The sequence below is a fragment of the Equus przewalskii genome, chromosome 21, assembly GCF_037783145.1.
Source record: "Equus przewalskii isolate Varuska chromosome 21, EquPr2, whole genome shotgun sequence".
NCBI classification, from domain to species: Eukaryota; Metazoa; Chordata; class Mammalia; order Perissodactyla; family Equidae; genus Equus; species Equus przewalskii.
This window is the reverse complement of record NC_091851.1, coordinates 24,502,343-24,524,444: the sequence shown is the minus strand read 5'-3', so window position 1 is coordinate 24,524,444 and position 22,102 is coordinate 24,502,343. Positions and strand designations below refer to the sequence as shown.

The 22,102-nt window shown below is 47.5% G+C and overlaps 1 protein-coding gene and 1 long non-coding RNA gene across 6 annotated transcripts; one reads left to right on the top strand and one right to left on the bottom strand.

Moving 5' to 3' along the window:
- Positions 1-24: 24 nt before the first annotated feature.
- Positions 25-5,631, bottom strand: LOC139078051 (uncharacterized). The gene is made up of 2 exons (XR_011530777.1): positions 5,515-5,631; positions 25-156 (listed from the first exon to the last, which is right to left on the bottom strand). It is a non-coding gene; the product is annotated as an uncharacterized lncRNA (long non-coding RNA).
- Positions 4,717-21,020, top strand: PXMP4 (peroxisomal membrane protein 4). 5 transcript variants are annotated; one of them, XR_011530776.1, is made up of 6 exons: positions 4,839-5,059; positions 11,898-11,960; positions 14,823-15,021; positions 17,943-18,218; positions 18,405-18,562; positions 20,508-20,757. XR_011530776.1 is itself a non-coding variant. In XM_008508349.2 (5 exons), the coding sequence occupies exons 1-4, from the start codon at positions 4,947-4,949 to the stop codon at positions 18,204-18,206; spliced, it is 639 nt and encodes a 212-aa protein (XP_008506571.1). In that variant the 5' UTR covers positions 4,815-4,946; the 3' UTR covers positions 18,207-18,218; positions 18,405-20,757. The 5 variants fall into 5 exon arrangements, 2 of the variants coding, with proteins under 2 accessions (XP_008506569.1, XP_008506571.1); XR_011530775.1 differs by having other exon boundaries at positions 20,432-20,757; XM_008508349.2 differs by having other exon boundaries at positions 4,815-5,059; positions 18,405-20,757.
- Positions 21,021-22,102: the final 1,082 nt, after the last annotated feature.

Below are 22,102 nucleotides of genomic sequence, written 5' to 3'. Positions count from 1 at the left end.
AATATATTAATACATACACATTCATTTAATTAATTTAAAAATATTTATTGAGTACTTATTGTGTGCTAGACACTGTTAGATGTGGAGGATGCAGCCATGAACAACACGACAAAAATCCTTGCCTTCATGGAGTCATAGCCCAGCAGGTGAGATGCGCTGTAGACAAGAAACAAAAGAGAAATGTTCTATGACTTAAGATATTTTTGGGGGGAGAGGGGAAAGCTACTTTAGACAGGGTGGTCAGGGAGGGCCTCGCCGAGGGGGTGGACCTAAGAAATGAGATGGAGTCAGGTGGAGAAAAGGGAACAGAAAGGCAGAGCTTATTAGCTATATTATCTTGGGCAAGTGCAAAGGCCCTGAGGCCAAAATGAAAGGAACAAGGACTGTAAAGGGGCAACTGAGGTTAAGAAGTGAGGTATGGGTACAGGAGGATGAGGATGGAGGGATGGACAGGGCCACAGTGAGGGTTTGGGTTTTATGCAGAGGGTGATGGAGGCACTGGACAATAAAATATTTCTCCAACGCAGGCCTTAGAAGCTTTCTATGTATTTCCATACATGCAGGTGCATGTACACATGTTGATTTTTATCTGCTCTTCAGGCCTTTGCACATGCTGATCTCTCTTACTAAAATGCTGTTCTCCCACCCCGCCCCTATTATGTGACACTTGTTGACCATTGGAAGTTCCGCTTTTCTCTACCTTCTCAAAACGGAGTCCTCTGAGCAAGGGAGGTGCTTCATCCATTCTGGATGGACCTCAGGGCCTGGCACAGAGGCAACCTAGGAAATGCTTGTTGACTGACTGCCTGACTGATGGAACAACTAAATGAGCTTTCAAGGATGTAGAACCCTACGTCCAGCAGGCTCCCCAGTCAGGCCACCCGCTGCTCCAGACTTTCTACTCCACACCTCCATCTCTTCCTCCACCTAAATCTGTCTGTCCTATGTCACATTCCCTAAGGGCCAGCTAGTTGGCACTGAACCTAATCTGATTACAGTTTAGAGAATCTTGGGATAAGTAATGTAACAATTTCAGGCATGAAGCCAAGTAAGGAAGAGGGAAAGTCTGGGAAACCTCCAGTGTCTCCCTCCACAATGAGTGCTCCAGCCATTTCAGAAAAGTTAACTTGTCTAGGGGAAGGAGAGAAATCACGAGCAGCTTAAACCAGACTCCCAGCTGCAGGGGGAAGAAGGTAAGGACACACAAGGTGATGCTTGGCCCTGACATCTCGTTAGGTTCACTGGGATTGGTAGCAGACGGCAAAGCTTGGTGGTTGTCATGGGCTGAATTGTGCCCCCACAGAATTCATATGTTGACATCCTAACCCCTACTACCTCATTCTGTATTTGTAGATAAGGCCTTTAAAGAGTAATTAAAGTTAAATGAGATGGTATAGGTGGACCCTAATTCAATATGACTGACGTCCTTATAAGAAGTGGAGATTTGAATACACGCATAGACTAAGGGGTGACCACATGAGGACACAGTAAGAAGGCAGCCATCTGTAAGCCAAGGAGAGAGGCCTCAAGAGCAACCAAACCTGCAGACACCTTGATCTTGGACCTCCAGCCTCCAGAATTATGAGAAAATAAATTTCTGTTGTTTAAGCCTCCCAGTCCATGGCATTTTGCTATGGAAGCCCTAGAAAACTAATGCAATGGTTAAGATCAAAGCCTCTGGAACCAGGGGGTTGGATTCCAAACCTGGCTCCATCTTGTATTAGCTATGTCATCATAGGCAAAGTTACTTTGCTTCTCTCTGTCTCAGTTTCCCATCAGTTAAATGGCATGATTATAGCACCTACCTCAAAGAGTTGCCATGAGAATGAAACGGTTAATAAAGCACTTAGGAAACAATTCCTGGCATACAGCAAGTACTCTGTAGGTGCTCGTTAAATAAGTAAGTTCACTTTTGCTGGACAAAGGTGGATAAACAGGCTCTGCTCTGAGGAACTCAGAATTATGTGCAATCAAAAAGGGTCACCAGGCAATGATAAGTGTTCCCATGTGGCAATTCTTTACCCTGGCCTCCTGGAGAGCAGAAACTTACTAATCTCCGTGAGAAAGCATTTAGCAAAAGATAACACTCAGCAATAACTTGAACCAAATAGTTTCCAAATATCCTCTCCTGATGCTGGGCCACATGTCACGACTTGGTGACTGATTCTTCTTGGGAGTATCAAGTGCTATTTCCAGAAGTTCTGTTTGGTTCCTTTTCAAATTTTCCTTTTTTTCCCCAGTATATAATTTTCTGTTCCCTATAGCTATTTTCTAGCTTTAAATCTTGTGCACACAATTTTCTTTTAAAGATTTTATTTTTTTCCTTTTTCTCCCCAAAGCCCCCAGTACGTAGTTGTATATTCTTCGTTGTGGGTCCTTCTAGTTGTGGCATGTGGGATGCTGCCTCAGCGTGGTTTGATGAGCAGTGCCATGTCTGTGCCCAGGATTCGAACCAATGAAACACTGGGCTGCCTGCAGCGGAGTGGGCAAACTTAACCACTTGCCATGGGGCCAGCCCCTTGTGCACAGAATTTTCAAAAACCTGTCTGTGAATTACAATGCTTGGCATCTGTGTTGCTCTGTTGCACCCATGTGCTGTGTCTGTTGATTGTTCTTCATGAAGTCCTGGGTGCCTGGTTATCTCCGGCTATGTGCTGGTCATCACCTTGAAAAATTACTTGTGGTGGATCCCTGAAGCCAAAGACATATGTGCCCTTCTTCAGAGAGGCTTTGCATTTGCTTTTGTCAAGGGTTTAGGGGCACTTTCAGTCAGTTATCACCTCAAACCAGGTTTCCAGTTCATAGCTTGAGATTTCTTGGGCTGCCAGACTCTACTCTCTGGGGTGTAAAAGGACTCATCAATGGTCACAACTTCCCAAGGAAGGGCTTTAAAAAAAACCTCCCCTTTCTTCTTCCTTCAGCTGTTCTGCTCAGGACCAAGGCAATCTTTTCTGAACTCCCTTGGGGCTAGTGGTATGGGGTGTACAGCAGATTCATATCACACTAAACTTGAGGTGAAACCCTTTAGGGTCTCAGCTTAATGTGAGGAGATTCTTCTATAAGACTCCCCACTTGGACAAGCCCTGGACTTTCACTTCTGTGCCTCTTTCTCTATGTGGTTCATGAACTGAAACCCACAGGTTCAGTATTGGCAAATACCTTCATGTCATAAGTAGCTTTGGTCTTCCAATATCTTCCCGTTAACTTGTTACTAACTTCACTCAATAATTGGCCTGGGCATTCCCCAGGCTTTTAAGGATTTCATTGTTTTTCAGAGGATATTTTTATATTTTATTTGACATTGCAAGTATTTTCAGAGGATTAACTGAATAAACCAGTCCACCCTTACCAAAAAAGAAAGAAAACTCAGTTTCAGCGACAAAATAGACCCAGCATAATTCCTCCTTCACTGACCTCTAACGTCATTTTCTGACACTAACCCAGGCAATAATATCACAGAAAAATACCACGTGGCCCAAGTACCAGGGGACACCCTTACAAGTCACAGTCACCACTCAACGTGTAGTTGTTATCCAGTGACAACTCCACACAGTGACATCATACATAAATGTCACTCATCAATGCTCTGGGAGATGACAAGCCAAACTGTACTGCTTCAACAGGCATATGTTTGGCACCCACCATGCGCTAAGTGCCGGTGTCACAGCAGAAAACCAGACGGACAAGGTCTCTGCCCTCACGAGATTTACACTCTGGTAGAAGCAATGAACAATGAATATGCAGCAAATAATAATTTCAAAGAGTAAAAAGTTCTATGCAGAAAATAAAAGAGGGTAACGAGTCAGAGTGGGCAGTGTTACTTCAGATGGGATAGCTAGGAAGGCCTCTCTGAGGAGGTGGCATTTGAGCTGAAATCCAAAGGTTGAGAAACAGCCAGACATAGGAAGAACTGGGAGTGGTGCAAACCAGGCAGGGAAATAGCAAGTTCAAAGGAGCCCTGAGCGCTGAGGCAGGAGCATTCCTGGCATGCTCAAGGAATAGCAAGGAGGCCAATTTGGCTAGAGAGGAGTGAGTGGGAGGGAAAGTGAAGGAACATGAGGTTAGAGACGGAAGCAAGGTCTAAATTTTAGAGTCTACTCTGTGGGCCGTGGGAAGGAGTTTGGATTTTAAGAATAAATGGAAGCCATTGAGGGTGCCAAGTGATTTATACTCGGAGAAGATCGCTATCATCCCTGTTACCCAATCAGAACTGTCACGTGTAAAGATGAGGCCTGCCTCCTCGCAGTGTCATCATCTCAACTCTGGGAAGGGAGACTCCTCTTTTAGGAAGGCTTCTTCGAAGCTCACAGGTAACACACCTCCTTCCCAGCAGCCAAAAAAGTATGTTTTCTTTTCTTTCTTTTTTTTTTTTTTGAGGATGATTAGCCCTGAGCTAACATCTGCCCCCAATCCTCCTCTTTTTGCTGAGGAAGACTGGTCCTGAGCTAACATACGTGCCCATCTTCCTCCACTTGTTATGTGGGACGCCTACCACAGCATGGCGTGCCAAAGCGGTGCATGGCCGCACTAGGGATCCAAACCAGCGACCGGTGCCACCAAAGCAGAACGTGGGAACTTACCCCCGGGGCCACCAGGCTGGCCCCAAAAGTATGTTTTCTGATTGGACAAATTCAGGCGTGGGCTTCTAACCTTCCTTAGGTTGAGTTGGGCGGAGCCCACTGTGATTGGTTACAAGCTCTCTCTTCTCTTCCAATCAGACCGCTATTCGGGAGAGTGCGCGCGTCCCATTCCACTTGTGAGATGATTCTGCCCTGTGATTAGCTCTCCCTGGATGAGTGACAGGAGACACAGCCTATGGGCTCAAGAGTCGGTGGCGCTGCCCAGCACTGCCGGCGCAGCCCGGCGCTGCGGGCTGTGTAGTTGGAACTTCGGGCTGTCTGTGTGCATCCTGCTCTGTGCCTGCCACTTGGCGCGCCACCCGAGCTATGGCCGCCCCACCGCGGTTGCGGGCTCTGCTCCTTGCGGTCAACGCACTATTGCGCAAGCGCCGCTACCACGCTGCCTTGGCGATGCTTAAGGGGTTCCGGAACGGGGTAGTGTGAGTAGGGTCGTTGGGTCGGGCCGGGGCTGAGGGACGGGCCTGGCTGGGGTCGGAGAAGCGGGTTCTAGGACCCGCGCTGCCGCGCTGTGTGCCCTTGAGCAGACCTAGTGTGTCCCTAGGTTTCAGTGTCCACCCTCTCCGCAGTGGGCCCTGGATTTGGGGTTCCCAGCGCCTTCTGAGCCCGGGCTCCCACTACGCTGTTTCTGGGTCCTCTGCTTTGCAGTCCGGCCCTCTTGCCGGGACCACCTTCCATGCCAGCCTCTGTATCCCCTCGTTTGAGTCCAGTTCCTCCCAACCCCCCTCCTCTCCGCTGTGTGCCCTAGGGCCTCTCTGGCTTCAGTGGCCCCATCTCCACAATGGGAACTGGACTCTGGCCTCTTAACTGGCTGGTGGCGCCTCCTACCCATGCTCCACCCATTAAGCTTCCCGTGGGCTCACATCCCGCTTCTCACCTCTCGTCGGTATGACTCTAGCGCGAAGTCCCCATGGCACAGGAGACTTCTGCAGCCTAGTCTCAGGAGTGACAACGACTGTAAAAGAATCTCCAAATATTTGCTAGGCAAATTGATCCAGCCCTGGTCTTAAAGCCTGCAAGAGAGGAGGTCTTGGGGTCATTTTCGTTGGCTGGTGCCTAGAGGAGAGCTCCGCCTCCTGTGAGCCTCATGCGCAACAGCTATCATTTATTGAGAGCCCACTGTGCCAGAACTGGGGATGCAGCAGAGGACAAACCCAGCAAAGGTCTGTGTCCTCCGGGAGTTGGCATCCTAGTGGCAGCATGACATGGTGGTGAGGAAGTGGATTGTCTCAGGTTTTTTTTTTTTTTTCTGCTTTTTCTCCCCAAATCCCCCCAGTACTTAGTTGTATATTTTAGTTGTGGGTCCTTTCCAGCTGTGGCATGTGGGACGCCCTCCCAGCGTGGCCAGACGAGTGGTGCTATGTCTGCCCAGGATCCGAACTGGGGAAACCCTGGGCCACCGCAGCCGAGTGTGTGAACCTAACCACTCGGCCACAGCGCGGCCCAGGATTGTCTCAGTTCTAATCCTAGTGCCACCTCCCTGTGTGATCTTGAGCAAGTCATTTAGCCTCTCTAAGCTACAATCTGTATAAAATGGGGATGATAATAGTACTTATAGGTCAGAGGCTTGAGTCAGTATGTGTGCAATACTTGGCACAGAGCCTGTTATTTATGTAACTGTTGGCTGGTGTTTTCTTTTTTTTTTTTTTGAGGAAGATTAGCTCTAAGCTAACATTTGCTGCCAATCCTCCTCTTTTTGCTGAGGAAGGCTGGCCCTGAGCTAATGTCTGTGCCCATCTCCCTCTACTTTATATGTGGGACACCTGCCACAGCATGGCCTGCCAAGTGGTGCGATGTCTGCACCCTGGATCTGAACTGGTGAACCCTGGGCCACCGAAGCAGAACGTGTGCACTTAACCGCTATGCCACTGGGCCGGCCCCTAGTGTTATAATTGTTATATTCACCTGGATGTCTGCCTGGCTCACTCCCTCACCTTTTTCAGGCCTCTCCTTAAGTGTCACCTCCTCAATGAGGCTATCCCTGAACTCCCTACCTCTTCTCTGCTTAATTTTTCTCCATAACTAGTCACCATCTGACACTAAGTAGTTCACTTATGTATCCTGGTTTTTTGTTTTGTTTTGTTTTGAGGAAGATTAGCCCTGAGCTAACATCTGCCAATCCTCCTTTTTTTGCTGAGGAAGACTGGCCCTGAGCTAACATCTATGCCCATCTTCCTCCACTTTATATATGGGACACCTACCACAGCATGGCTTGCCAGGCGGTGCCATGTTCGCACCCGGGATCTGAACTGGTGAACCCCGGGCCGCCAAAGCGGAACATGCGAACTTAACCTCTGTGCCACGGGGCTGGCCCCTGTGTATCCTGTTTTTATGTGCTGTCTTGCTTACTAGAGAGTGTCGCGGGAGCAGAAATTTTTATCTACATTGTTCCTTGGTGTATTCCTAGTACATGATACATAGTAAGCTCTCAAATATTTATTGAATGAATGAATAAGCGTGCAAGGTGGGAATTGACATTGTCCCCGTTTTCCAGATGAGAAGACTGACTCAGAGAGGTAAACTCGTTGCTCATAGTCACGTCACTTGGTCAGGGTCAGAGCCAGGTCGGACTCAGGGATGGATGCCTGACCCCAGCGCCAGGCTCTTGGCTTCCGTGGGCACCTAGAATCAAGTAGAGATTGGTTCCTGCTGGGTCTGGCCAGATCATATCAGCCAGGCCTTGCTGTGACCGGGGGTGAGCCTGAGATGACATGAGTGGCCCTTTGCCTGGATATTCTCAGGATAATGCAGGAGTGAGTAAGAGTCACAGAGGCCCTGGGACCAGTGGGCATTGTCTAATGCTGACTTTGTATGCCTGCTGCTACCCCAATTCTTCCTGTGATCTCACGGACCTTCCCAGCCTGGGAAGGTACTTGTTAAGGTCAGGCCCTTGGGGCTGCCCGGTGGCGCAGTGGTTAAGTGCACACGTTCTGCTTCGACGACCCGGGGTTCACCAGTTCAGATCCAGGGTGCAGACATGGCACCGCCTGGGAAGCCATGCTGTGGTAGGCATCCCACGTATAAAGTAGAGGAAGATGGGCACGGATGTTAGCTCAGGGCCAGTCTTCCTCAAAAAGATAAATAAGTAACATAAAATAAGGTCAGGCCCTTGGGTTCAAATGCCAGTTCCTTCATTTCAAAACTGGATGCCTTCGTCTCTTCTGGCCTCAGTTTCCTCCTCTGTAAAATGGAAACAAACTCACCCATACAAGGGTGCCCGAAGTCGGTGATCCCATTACTGGCTAGTGCTGAGATCCTGTGTCCATCTGTAAGGACCTGGAGTCTCGCAGGGGAGACTGATCATTAAACTACCATGGCAGTACCGGGGATCTGGAATGCCTTACAGCATTTACAGAGGAGGCGATGGTGGTATTTCGAAGACTGAGCTGGAATTTGCCAGAGGGAGAAGAGAATGGTTTGAACGTCTAAAAAAATATGTTGTTTGTGCACACAGGCCATCCATTTAGGGCAGCAGGGCTGGACAACCGGGACGTATAAACTTTGTAAAATTTAACTCACTTTGATGTTCCACTCCTAAATATATCAATGTGCATCTCTAAAAATAAAAGTGTTTTCCTATATGGCTAAACGATCATGGTTACATTTAATAAATTAATAAGAATCCTAAGATGTTGACTACTGTCCAGTTGATAGGTTGTCCGAGTTGTCCCCCAGATGTCCTCTTGGGCTAGTTTGTCCAGACCAGGATCCTCCAGGGCATCACGTTGCACCTGTCATTATGTCCGTTAAATTCTTTTTCATCCAGGGCATCCCTTTGTTCAGGACACAGAGTAATCCTGTGAACAGTAACCAGCTCCCACCTGAGTTTGAGGACTTTGGGAAGGGGGTGTAGCAGATGTCGGGCGTTGGGGGCCCTGTTCCGCCTGTGTATGCGGTATAAGAAAGGGCCCATTTAGCGCTGGCCAGCTGGAGGAGGCTGAGGGCCTCTTTGTTTAGGGCGAAGAGATGTGACTTTGGAAGAGGTGGGGCCGAGAGCTTACTGGGGCCAGGATGAGGGTCCTGCCCATGGCTAGGCAGGCGAGAAGATAGTGATTCAGCCCAGCCACCACAACAATAGCATCAGCTTTAACTTGTTAACATTTTTATTTTATTTATTTTTTAAAATTAGGGAAAATGTAAGCTAAATAAGCCAGACAGAGAAAGACAAGCACACGTGATTTCACTCATATGTGGAAGATAAATAAACACAAAGAGACAGATTAGTGGTTACCAGAGGGGAATGGGGTTCGGCAGTGAGCAAAAGGGGTAAAGGGGCATGTTGTATGGTGATGGATAAAAGTTAGACTATTGGTGGTGAGCATGATGCAATCTATACAGAATACTGATAAATAATAATGTACACCTCAAATTTCACAATGTTATAAACCATTATGACCTCAATAAAATAATAAAAAAATTAAGTAACATAGTCACAACAGGCATAAGAAGTTATCTGGTACAAAGTCCTGCTCACTCCGTCCTTCCATCACCCATTCCCGCTGCCTGGAGGTGACCCCTGTGTTCTATCTGTTATGTGCCCCTCCAGAAATATTGTCTGCATATATAAATGCATTCTTCTCTACACCTTTAAAACAAGTTTTACTTTGAAATAATTTTAGATCTATAGAATTACCTTGTTTTACACAATTTTACGTTTTACACACTTTGCTCTAGTAAATCCTGCAGTACACGTAAAGCCACCTCATTCTTCTGCGGCCGTGTAGTATTCCACTGAATGGTGGGACCATAGTTTATTTATCCAGTGGCCCCCTGTGGACGGACACGGGTTCGCTTCCAGTCTTTTGCTATTTCAAACAAGCCTGTGAGGAACATTCACAGATAATCATACGACAACAATATGTGGCTCATGACGATTGTCTCGAGGAGGCTGTCAAGGATTTTTAGACCTTGTAGCCTGGTTAGATCAGGATCTGGCAGCTGGAGAACTTGGTTGGGAAAGAGGGAGTCTGATAAAGAAGAACAAGAGGGGCTGGGGTCGGCCCCGTGGCTGAGTGGTTAAGTTTGCGCGCTCTGCTTCAGTGGCCCAGGGTTTCACCGGTTCAAATCCTGGGCGCGGACATGGCACCGCTCATCAAGCCATGCTGAGGTGGTGTCCCACATGCCACAACTAGAAGGACCCACGACTAAAAATACACAACTACGCTATGTACCGGGGGGCTTTGAGAGAAAAAGGAAAAATAAAATCTTAAAAAAAAACAAAACAATGCCCAGGCTCCATCCCAAGCCAACTAAATAAGGATCTGTGGGCACTGGGGCTCAGGCACTGTACTAAAAAAAAAAAAAGAACAAGAAAGGAAGAGATACCAATATTGGTTGAAGTAGGAACTTTTACATGTGCTATGACCTTAACTTCCAGAAGCGACCCTGAAACGGAAGATACTTTTCACTGATGGAAGAAGGGAGACTCAGAGAGGTTAAGCAATTGATCCAAGTTCATACAGCAAAACATGGCAGAGCTTTGGCACCAAATATTATTTCCTTTCTACTACCCACTTGAGTATAGTTAAAACAATGAAGGTAAACATGAAGGTGAATGTGGTCTTACTCCCGTGATCCCCAGATGCTCAAATGAGAAGCTGAAAGGAGGGTCGGGGGAAGAGGTTTGAAGCTTAAAAAGAGGCAATTAGTGTAACACTTAAAATGTATTTCAGGGGCCGGCCCGGTGGCACAGCCGTTAAGTTCGCATGTTCTGCTTCGGTGGCCCGGGGCTTGTCAGTTCGAATCCCAGGTGCAGACATGGCACCGCTTGGCAAGCCATGCTGTGGCAGGTGTCCCACATATAAAATAGAGGAGGATGGGCACGGATGTGAGCTCAGGGCCAGCCTTCCTCAGCAAAAAGAGGAGGATTGGCAGCAGATGTTAGCTCAGGGCTAGTCTTCCTCAAAAAAAAAGAAAAGAAAAAGAAACTATAAAATGTATTTCAATTATTTTAATTTTAAAAGCAATGTTTAATCATTGTAGATCATTTTAGAAGTATAGAAAAATGTAAAATAACAGACAAAAATAAATTCCCGTGTTCCCCCAGACCAGGAAACGTTGCTAATAACATTGTGGGATATTTCCTCCAGTCTTTTTTTTAAAATGCATTTTTACAAAGTTGAGGTTCCCCCATGTATAATAATTGGAAAGAGGTGCGTTTTGAGCAGGTAGAAGGAAATACAATGTTAGTTAGCAACTGCTTTAGGGAATTTGTTAACTTTAAGGCGGACTAAGACAAAGAGAATCTTCTAGAGATTATGTTCCCTCACAGATAATTAAGGTCTATTCTGGAATCAGTCAGTCAACAATCATTTATTAAGCACATACTATATGTCAAGTACCATGCGAGCTGCTGGGGACTCTACAGAGGATAAGCCAGACACAGTTCCTATCCTCACAGAGCCCAGAATAGAGGGAAGGGATAATGAGAATAGAATAAGTAATTATGAATAATCAAGTCATTCGCTCAGGAGTGTAAAGTGCTGCAGAGAAGCTTGGGGATCTGTGCAATGAAAATATGGCCCTAACCTAGGCTGGGGGCTCAGAAGCCTTCACAGTGGGCCCAGCTGCATCTGGAAAGCTGAGGAAGAGGGTGGGTGAGTAATAAGGAAAGAGCATTCCAGGCAGAGGGAACAGCCTGGACAAAGGCCCAGAGTCAGGGAAGAACATGGTGTGTCAGAGGACCTCCAGGAAGGCCAGTGGGGCTGGAGCAGGAGAGGAGTGGCATGGGGTGAGGTAGGAGAGGTCAGCAGCAGCCAAATCCTGCAGCACTTTCAAGGCTGTGGAGAGGAGCCTGGATTTAATTTTGTGAGTAGTGGAAAGGTGTTGGAGGCTTTTAAGCTGGGAGTGATGTGATGTGATTTGTGTTTAAAAAAGATGAATCTGGCTGCGCTGGGAAAGTCAGGGTGGGCAGAGGCAGCAACTCCAAGCAGCCAGCCGACTGGGGATGGTGAAGGCATTTTACACACATTGTCTCCTTTCATCGAAATTGCAACCAGCCCTCTGACGTCTGACACCCTCTTTTGCTGTTGGGCACACTGAGGCTCAGAGAAGTTAAATCACAAGCCCAAGGCCACACTACCAAGAACCTGTCAGAGGCAGGATTTGAACCCAGATCTAACTCGAAAGCCAGCATTATTTCTCCTCCCAGAATGCTCTGAGAATTAGGAATGGAGAGAGGGGCAAGGAGTCCGAGAGAAAGCTCAGAAAGAAACTGTGGTGCAGCGATGCCATAGCAACTGTTTCCTTTTGTTTCTACAGCTATGGAGTCAAAATCCGGACCCCTCACGCGCTGGTCATGACATTTCTCTTCCGGAGTGGCAGGTACGCACCCCCTCCACACACCCCTCAAACTGGGAGAGAACGTGGTCAGCCCTCAGTGCCAGGACGGATGTCGTAGCTTCCTAGCTGGGTCTAGCCTGTCCCCACCTCACCACCTGAAGTACAATTCTGATTCTATTATTCCCGCTCTAAAACTCCCCTGACTCCCGCTGTCCTCCAGAGAAGCCCAGGTGAGGCCTTCACGACCGTCTGCAGCCTCGTCTCAGCTGCATCCCCGCACCACGCGCCTACATCCCCCCGGAGCGCCCTGGGCACACAGGACTCCCTGCCATTCCATGCACGTGCCACGTGTGGCTCCCCCGTCACACATTCGCTCCTGCTGCGCCCCCACCAGAAATGCCCTTTCCTTCTCCACTCTGCCTTCTTTGCTCATATGCCTTGGTCTTCCTCTGATCTCCTATAACTCTTCCCTCAAGGCTCTTTTCAGAAACCACCCTGTGGTCTAGTTTCTAATGTGTGTAGCCTGCAGCTTCTAAGAATCACATATGGACAGCCTCCTGGGCAAATCCAGCTTGCAAGACCTTCTCTTTTTGTATTTTTGCTTGATTTATTTATTTTTACTTGTCTTGGTTTTTGCCTTCCATTCTCTTAAAATTGAACTCGTTCATTCATTCAGGAAATAGTTATTGGGCATCTGGTATGTGCCAGACTCTGTGTTAGGTGCTGGGGTACAGCAGGGAACAGATGGACAAGGATCACTGCCCTTGTGGAGCTCACATGCTAGCAGGGCATGGCAGAGAGTGAACATCATAAATAAGGAAAGGATATGGTACGTTAGCAGATAATGTGGGCTATGGGAAAGAAAAATTAGAGCCGGGATAGAGGAAGGAGGGTCGAGTGCCGGTGGAGAGGCAGGCTGCAGAATTAAAGAGGGAAGGCCTCAGTGAGAAAGTGACATTCAAGTACAGACTTGAAGGAGTTGAAAGAGTTGGCCAAGTGGGTAACAGGGGAGTGTTTCAGGCCAAGGAAACAGCCCATGCAGAGGCCCTGAGGTAGAATCACGCCTGGTGAGTTTGAGGAGGCTGGAACCAAGGGATTAGAGAGGAGAGAACAGAGAGGAAGGTCACTGGGGTAACCTGGGCCCATCCTGTCCAGCTTTAGGCCGTAGAGGGGAGGTGGCTTTTCCTTCAAGTGAAACAGGCAATTGTAAGATTTTGTGCAGGGACGTGCCATGACAGGACACATCAGCAAGACGGCGGGTTTGGTTCCAGACCACCACAGTAAAGTGGATATCGCAGTAAAGTGAGTCACAGCAATGTTTTGGTTTCCCAGTCCATATAAAAGTTATGTTTACACTATACTCTAGTCTGTCGCATATGCGAGAGCATTATGTCTAAAAAGCAATGTACGTACCCTTAATTTAAAAACACTTTATTGCTAAAAATGCTAACCATCAGCTGAGCCTTCAGCAAGTTGTAGTCTTTTTGCTGGTGGAGGGTCTTGTGAAAAACGCAGTATCTGCAAAGTGCGATAAAGCAAAGGGCAATAAAACGAGGTGCACCTGCATTTGACTTAGCTTTTGATAATGTGAGAGTGAAGAGTTTGCTGCCACACTAAGAAGAGACAGGGGCCGGGGACCAAGGGCAGAAGGAGGTGTAAATTAGGAGGCTGTTGCAGTAATCCAGATGAGCGAGGCCGGTGGTTCAGACCTTGGTGGTGCCAGTGGTGGTGAGAAGTGCCAGACTGTAGAAATATTTTGCAGGTAGGATGAGTACCAATATTTAAAGACTGGGAAATCCAGCTTTCTTCCCTTAGAACTGGCAGCCCTGGGCCCATGTTCCTGTGGGGTGCAAATCAGCCGACTCCTGGCTGTCCCCACTCACCTGGCAGATTTCCACAGGTCCACTTTGGCATCCTTGTGTAGCCTTGAGGGCACTTGGGTTTGCCACCCTTGAATTGATCTCCCAGAGTACACTCTGCCCTTCTCCCTGTGTTCTCCCTACTGCCCCCTGGTGATTTAACTTTAAAAGATAACTGGAATCCCTCCCCTGCTTAAATGTTCACTTCTCTCAGGATAAAGACAAAACTTAGTGTGGCCCCATCCCTCCCCCACATCCTTTGCCCACACATTCTCTGCCCAGGCCTTGATGCTTTCTTTGTTCCTTTACTCCCCACTCTCTGTCCCTCCTCAGGACCTTTGCACCTGCTGATCCCTCTGTCTGGGATGCAGCTCCTCTCTCCTTTTGACCTCATCGACTCCTCATCCTTCAGCTCCCAGGATCATCTCTTGTCAAGGTCAACGTTTGACCCTTGTTTTGTGATTATTTATTTATATTTCCTTCTCCCATTAGATTAAACTTCTTGAGGGTGGCTAGAGATCTGTTTTTTCTCAGAATTGTATCCTTAGATCCATCACATAGTAGGCATTCACTCACTTTCTCACTCGTTCATTCATGTCTTCACACGTTCATGCCAAAAAAATATTTATTGATCATCTACTATGTGCCAGGCCCTGTTCTGGACCCTGAGAATGAACAAGCCAGGGGTAGACACCACTCTCTAGGAGCTTCCACTGGGATGGAGCAGGAGTCGGGGGAGATAAGAAAAAAACATGTGAATGTCAGGTGGTGAAACGAGCTATGAAGGAAAAGAAAAGGATAAGGGGACAGGATGTGCTGGGAGTTCTTTTATGTAGGATGGTCAGGGAAGGCCTCTTGGAGGAGGTGGCATGGAGTCAAAGCCTGAATCAAGTGAGGGAGCAACCCTGAGGACACGGCTAGAGGCCTCAGGTTGAATGAGCATCGGCAGTGAGTTTCTTGCCTGAGTCAGTTTTGCATGCCCAGTGGGCGAATGCCCTTGGAATGGCTGGCCCCGCGCTCACAGTGGCTCCCTCTGTCTGTGCAGCTTCCGGGAGAAGCTGCGGGCCATCCTGCAAGCCACGTACATCCATTCCCGGAACCTGGCTTGCTTTGTGTTTGCCTACAAGGGACTCTGTGCCCTGCAGTCCTGCGTGCAGGGCGAGACCTACCAGGTGCACTCCTTCCTGGCTGCCTTCGTCGGGGGCTGGCTGGTGTTTGGAGACAACAATAGCATCAACAGCCAGGTAAAGATGCTCCCGGGATGTGGACGGGGGTGGGGTGGGGCCTGGTTCAGGCGTAGAGTTGGGGGTGGGGGTCGAAGATGAGCTCTTGGCTCCCTTCCACGTCTGAGGATCTGTGATTCACCAGTCCTTGTGTGACCTTGGGAACATCAGTTTCTCCATCTGTAAACCAAGCAGCTTGTTGGAATGCCATGGTTCTCAAAATCAATGTAGGTGCTATTCTCTGGGGCAAAGACTTTTTTTTAAATAAAAACCACTCTGCAGTGAAATGAGAAAAAAAAATGACCCTGGAGTAAGATTTTCATAAAACAAAGCTTATTAAACTCAGATTATCTCTTATTCTATAACTTGCCTTTTTTTCTGGGCTAAAATTCCATTTTCTTATGAAATGATGAAACTAAATGCTAGTTGGGGTTTTTGTTTTTTTTTCTTGGTGAAGGAGATTGGCCCTGAGCTAACATCTGTTGCCAATCTTCCTCTTTTTTTCTTTTCTCCCCAAAGCCCCCGTACGTAGTCGTACATCCTAGTTGTAAGTCATTCTAGTTCTTCTATATGGGATGCTGCCACAGCGTGGCTTGATGAGTGGTGTGTAGGTTCATGCCCAGGATCCGAACCAGTGAACCCCAGGCTGCTGAAGCAGAGCACATGAACTTAACCACTCAGCCACAGGGCCAGCCCCTTAAATGTTTTTAAATTATAAAAATAATGGGTTTTTTTTTCACATTTTACAAAATGCAGATTAAGCACCCCCTAGGTCCCTGGCGCACATCTAGGTGCTTGGGATACATCATAACAAAATTAGAAAATGAACTGAAAAGCAAGTCCTCGTCCCCTCTGATTGTCAAGCCATTGTCCAGGGACAGTCACTTGAACTATGTCTTGTGTAGCCCTTCAAAACCTGTCTGTGCTTGTGTCCGTGCACATTCCACCAGGGAGATCGTACTACACTTTTTTTTCATGAAACAATATATCTTGGGGACCTTTCTCATCAGTCCCTTATCCTTTTTAACATCAGCAGAGCTCTCCACTGGGTGGGTGGACCAGCCTTGATCTCACTAGTCTCCTCTGGATGGACATTTAAGCGTCTCCAGCCATTTGCCATTGCACACATGCTGCAGTCTACGTCTTCGTTTGGACATCATCTTGCACATGTGTCAGTCTGTCCAAAAATTCCTAGAGCACTGGCCCTGTGTCCTGCTGGTTAAGTTTGGCGTGCTCTGCTCCAGCAGCCCAGGTTCGCAGGTTTGGATCCTGGGTGCTGAGCTGCACCACTGTCGGCCATGCTGAGGCAGCGACCCACATACAAAATAGAGGACGATCGGCACAGATGTTAGCTCGGGGCTTGTCTTCCTCCAGCAAAAAAAAAGAAAAAGAAAGAAAGTTCCTAGACACGCAATTGTGGAGTCTGTGGAAATGAACATATTCTATTTTGAGAAAGTTTCCCCAGTCTTGTTTTTTTGTCAGAAACTTCACTGGTCTGTGAACTTCTGAAGTCTAGGAATCCAGGTCACAGCCATCTCCCCCCGCCCTCCTTTCCCTGACCCCTGGCATCAACTGCTCTGACCTCCATTTCTAAAATTTTGTCATTTCAAAAATGTTATACAAGTGGACGTAACCTTTGAGGATTGGTGTTTTTCAGAGCATAATTCCCTGGAGATTCATCCGAGTCGTTGTGTATTTCAGTAGCTCATTTCTTTTTACTGTTGAGTGGCAATCTGTGGTATGGATGTACCAAGTTTATTTAACCATTCACCCATTGAACGACAGCTGGTTTGTTTCCAGCTTTTGATTATTAGGCATACAGCTGCTAAGAACATTCCTGTGTAAGTCTTTGGGTAAACATAAGTTTTCATTTCTCTGGGATAAATGCCCAAGAGTGCAGTTGCTGGATCATATGGTCCGTGCATGTTTAGTTTATAAGAAACTGCCAAACTATTTTCCAGAGTGACTGTATTATTTTACATTCCTGTCAGGAATACACAAGCGATCCAGTTTCTCCACATCCTAGCCAGCATTTGGTTTATCACATTTTTTGTTTTAGCCATTTCGATAAGTGTGTAGTGCTATCTCATTGTGGTTTTAATTTGCATTTCCCTGATGGCTAACGATGTGGAGCATCTTTCCAAGTGCTTATATGCCATCTGTATATCCTCTTCAGTGAAATATCTGTTTGCATCTTTTGCCCATTTTCTAATTGGATTGTTTCTTTTTTTATTGTTGAGTTTTGAGAGCTTTTTTAAAAAGTACATTCCAGGGGCTGGCCCGGTGGCACAGTGGTTAAGTGCGCACGTTCCGCCTCGGCGGCCCAGGGTTCACCGGTTCGGATCCCAGGTGCGGACATGGCACCGCTTGTCAAGCCATGCTGTGGTAGGCATCCCACATATAAAGTGGAGGAAGATGGGCACGGATGTGAGCTCAGGGCCGGTCTTCCTCAGCAAAAAGAGGAGGATTGGCAGCAGATGTTAGCTCAGGGCTAATCTTCCTCAAAAAAAATTAAATAAATAAAAATGAAAAATGTATTCCAGATACTAGTCTTTGTCAGATACGTGTTTGTAAATATTTTCTCCCAGTCTATAGCTTTTCTTTCCAGCCTCTTCACATGGGCTTTCACAACCAAAAAAATTTAAATTTAATGAGTTCCAATTTATCAATTTTTTCTTTTATGGATCGTGCTTTTTGATGTCTGTGTAAATTTGAGTTTTGAAATGTGTAAATACATTCATTTTTAAGTTTTTTAATGAAAAAGAGTATTAAAGATGTAAATAGTAATATTAAAATGCCTGCTACATACCACTTCAAATCATCTGGCACGCCAGCTTTAAGAACGCTGATCCAGTGCACAGTAGGCGCCCCAGGGATGGGCATGCTTGGGAGCTTCCCATAGCTGTGCCCACCCGTGATCCCCTGCTCTTCCCTCCCTACAGATCAACATGTACCTGGTGTCGCGCACCCTGTTCGCGCTGTGCCGCCTTGGCGTGGAGAAAGGCTACATCCCTGAACCCAAGCGGGACCCATTCCCGCTGCTCACTGCCGTGGTGTGGGGGCTGGTCCTGTGGCTGTTTGAGTACCACAGGCACACGCTGCAGCCCTCCCTGCAGTCTTCCATGACCTACCTGTACCAGGACAGCAACGTGTGGCACGACATCTTAGACTTCCTCGTCTACAACAAGAGCCGCCCCTCGCAGTGACGCGGACCCAAGGTGCTTATGGGGTCTTGGACACCCGAGTAGGCTCCCGGCTGTGTCTGGCTGTGGCTTGAGAGGTGTCCATCAGTGAAACCTCCCAGAGGATCCTGCTTTCTCAAGATCATGGGTCTCAGGCTCTAATTTTATTATCCCAGGGTTCCATTTGCCGAAGTAAAAGCACTGATTGTCAGATCCCATTAGGTACTCTTGAATGGTGGAACAAGTGGCTGCATCAGGCTGAGGAGCCTTGGGCATGGTTCCAGCTGTGCTGCCGACCTCTGTGACACCAGGGAAAGTCACACCCCCTCTGGGCCTCAGGGGTCATCGAGCTCAGAGGAGGGCCCTGAAGTCTCTTTCTGGTGGGTATGCTCTTTGGCTGTTCTTATGTAATAGTGGGCTCCTTGCTGGTGGGCAGTGGGTTGCAAATAGTTTTTACAAATATTAAGTTCCTTGTCTCAGGTGATCTGTTGGAGAAGCTCTAGAGTTCCACTGTCCAATAGAAACACAGTGTGAATCACACATGTCCTTGAAATTTTTCTAGCAGCCGCATTAAAAAAAGGTAGAAAGAAGCAAGTGAGATTAACCTTAATTATATATTTTAACCCAATATTTCTAAAATATTATCACTTGAACATGTAATATAAAAATGAGATACTTTCTTTTCTTTTTTCTTGTCCTAAGTCATCAAATCAGGTGTGTATTTTCCACTTATAGCACATCCCAATTTGACCACATTTCAAGTGTTCAGTAGCCACGTGTGGCTAGTGGCTACCATAATGGACTACACCGATATAGAACACTTCTTTCCTTGTAGAAAATTCTAGTGGACAGTGCAGATATAGAGCTCAGGGACATGGGTTTGAGTCCCCACTCTACCACTGTGTAACCTTGGGTAAGGTTCTTACCCTCTCAGAGCCTCAGTTTCTTATAAAATGAGGATAATAATAACACCCAGTGTCCACATTGGACTTGTGTAGATACAACTGCTGCAACTACTACTAATCACTTCCGTTTAGTGAGCCCCTACTTCCTCCTGGGTGCTTTGCACATATTTTTAATCGATACAGGGACCTTGCAAATATGTGTTTTGATCCCCATTTCACAGATGTGGAAACTGAGGATCACAGAGGGGAAGTAACTTACCCAAAGTAATACAACTAGTATAATAGCCAAACAAGGGTTTGAACCCAGGTCTATCTGATTTTAAAGCTCATTTGTTTTAGTGCCTTACTTTAAATTTAGAAACCTAGGGGTCGGCCTGGTAGCACAGCGGTTAAGTGCGCACTTTCTGCTTTGGCGGCCCGGGGTTCGCCCGTTCGGATCCCGGTTGCGGACATGGCACTGCTTGGCAAGCCATGCTGTGGTAGGCGTCCCACATATAAAGTAGAGGAAGATGGGCATGGATGTGAGCTCAGGGCTAGGCTTCCTCAGCAAAAAGAGGAGGATTGGCAGCAGTTAGCTCAGGGCTAATCTTCCTCAGGAAAAAAAAAAAGAAACCTAAGCTATGCTATGCAAATGTTAGCTAGTTATAGGTTCTGTTCTGGAGGGGTTGCAAACTCAGTGCCTTCAGGGGTCTGGCAAGTGGCATAAATAATAAAGTTCTGGGTGCTATGCAAGCGTGATGGGATGTGGTGTACTGGAGGCTTGTGTGCCAGACTGATTTTTTAAAACCACCAAGCTGGACAAATCAAACAAATCTCCAGGAGATTTGGTCCATGGACCACCAATTTGAGACCCTTGGTCTAGTAGGAATACTTCAGTCTCTGTTTATATTTTAGAACTTCCTAGTAGAAATGTGCATGAGTCACTGGAGATCTTATTAAATGCAGGTTCTGATTTGGTGGGTTTGGGGTGGGGCCTGAGATTCTGCATTCCTCACAGGCTCCCAGATTCTGCTGCTGCTAGTCTGAGCCGCACCTTGAGTAACAAGGTAGTAGGGAATGATGTGAGGCCAACCATTATCCCGTGTGACAAATAAGGAAGCTGAGTCACAAAGCTGATAGGTAATCGAGGCGGGAATAGGTCTGGTTCTAAGAGCTGTGTTCTCAGCCACAATGTTGTACTGCAAGCTTGGAGAAGGTGACCTTGAAGGTTACTTAGTTCTCTCTGTGGAGGCTGAATGAGATCCTGAGGTTATGGGGAGGGGAGAGGGTGGCCATTAGCAAGTGGGTTTTATAAGCAGATGCTGGGGGTGGCTTGCCCACGTCCCTTCTAACTTACTGCTTCAGTGCACAAGCCAACTTTTCCAGCTGCCACTCCTGTGTTTTTCTGCCTGAGGGCACCTTCTTCACCCCACTATGGCAGACCTGCAAGGCCAGAGGATTGACACATCCCAGGAGCAGCCCTCAACCAGTGAGTGATGAACGCCCCCGCCCACACTGGGTGGGATAACTGAGACACATGCTGCACACTGGCTTCCAGAGCGCCCAGCAGGACTGAGATGCAGTTGCCCACGGTGGACACTTGCTTGATAACACCCCCTTCCCTGTCTTCCTTCCTCATGCCCCTACCATTGCTTGCTGGGACCACTTCCCATATAAACCACTTGCACTCAGATTGTCTTGGGTCTGCTTTCGGGGGAACCCAAACTAAAATTGGCCTCTGGTGCAGCAGGTTGAGAGGTAGTACAACATGGTGGTTAGGGATGTAGGCTTTGGGGCCAGCGTGCCCAGGCTCAGCTCTGGCCCCGCTGTTTCCTTGGGCAAGTGACTTAACCATTCTGTGCCTCTGTTTTGTCATCTGTAAAATAGGCATGCTAATAGCACACACCTCATAGGGTGGTCTGGAGAATTAAATGATACGACTCATATAAAGTAAGCACTCAAAGTTTGCTGTTACTTCTAACATAACGTCCAAACAGAAGGGAGCGTGGCCCTGAGAACTGAGTACGCCTGTGCAGAGGGTTCCTGGACCCGATTCCAGCGTCTGTGTGTGTGTGGAGGCTTCCCCACACCCAGAAGCTGTCCTCAGATGCCAGCAGGGTATCCGAGAATTCAACTCAATTCTGACTCTCTCTACCCAGAGATAGAATCAGACTCCACAGGGAACGGGCTCGGTCCCACAAGAGACTGCCCTCCACTCAGAGGTCGGTCACAAGCCCAGATGGTTACCTGTGCTTCTGATCAATCGGCTACAAACCAGGGTTTCCCACAACCGCCTCCTCAGGTTCTATTGATTTGGTAGAACGGCTCACAGAACTCAAGAAAACCCGTTTACTCATTAGATTACCGATTTATTACAAAGGATACTAAAAGAAACAGATCAACAGCTAGATGAAGAGATATATAGGGCGAGATCCCAAACAAAGGAGCCTCTGTCCTCGTGGAGCTTGGGGACAGGCACGGTGGCATGTGGAAGCTCTCTGAAAAAGGGTGATGAGCTGCCCTTTTGGGGTTTTTTGGAGGCTTTTTAAGTAGTCATGATTGACTAAGTCATTGGTCTTTGGCAATTGATCAACCTCAAGCCCCTCCCCACTCCCTGGAGGACCTGGGGTGGGACTGAAAGTTCCAGTCCTCTGATCACATGGCTGCTTCTCCTGCCAACCAGCCCCCACCCTGGGTGGGGTCCAAAAGTCACCTTTGTTAACATAAACAAGAAATTTCAAGGGTTTTGGGAGCTGTGAGCCAGGAACTGTGAACGAAGACCAGGTATATATGAGAAATATATTTTGGTCATCTGGATGGCCAAATATATATTTCTTATAAATCACAATATCATGCCCTGCTTTTAGCCTGTCCTACCCCCCAGCTGAAGGTAAAGCCTTGGCTGCCACCCCTCCCGACGTCCCCCCACTGCCGCTGGAGTTTGGCTGGCTCCACCACCGACTGTCTCTGCTCTCTAAGAATAGGTTTCCCTCACAGATGGCATCGCTCTGGATCCTGCCAGAGCATCTGGTGCCT

What these genes read in the sequence shown, in the direction of transcription:
- PXMP4 (XM_008508347.2), top strand. Translation starts at nt 4,947, where the DNA reads ATGGCCGCCCCACCGCGGTTGCGGGCTCTGCTCCTTGCGGTCAACGCA. An exon ending in GGGTTCCGGAACGGGGTAGT is followed by an intron (nt 5,060 to 11,897) that starts GTGAGTAGGGTC and finishes TTGTTTCTACAG; the next exon opens with CTATGGAGTCAAAATCCGGA. An exon ending in ACAATAGCATCAACAGCCAG is followed by an intron (nt 15,022 to 17,942) that starts GTAAAGATGCTC and finishes CCCTCCCTACAG; the next exon opens with ATCAACATGTACCTGGTGTC.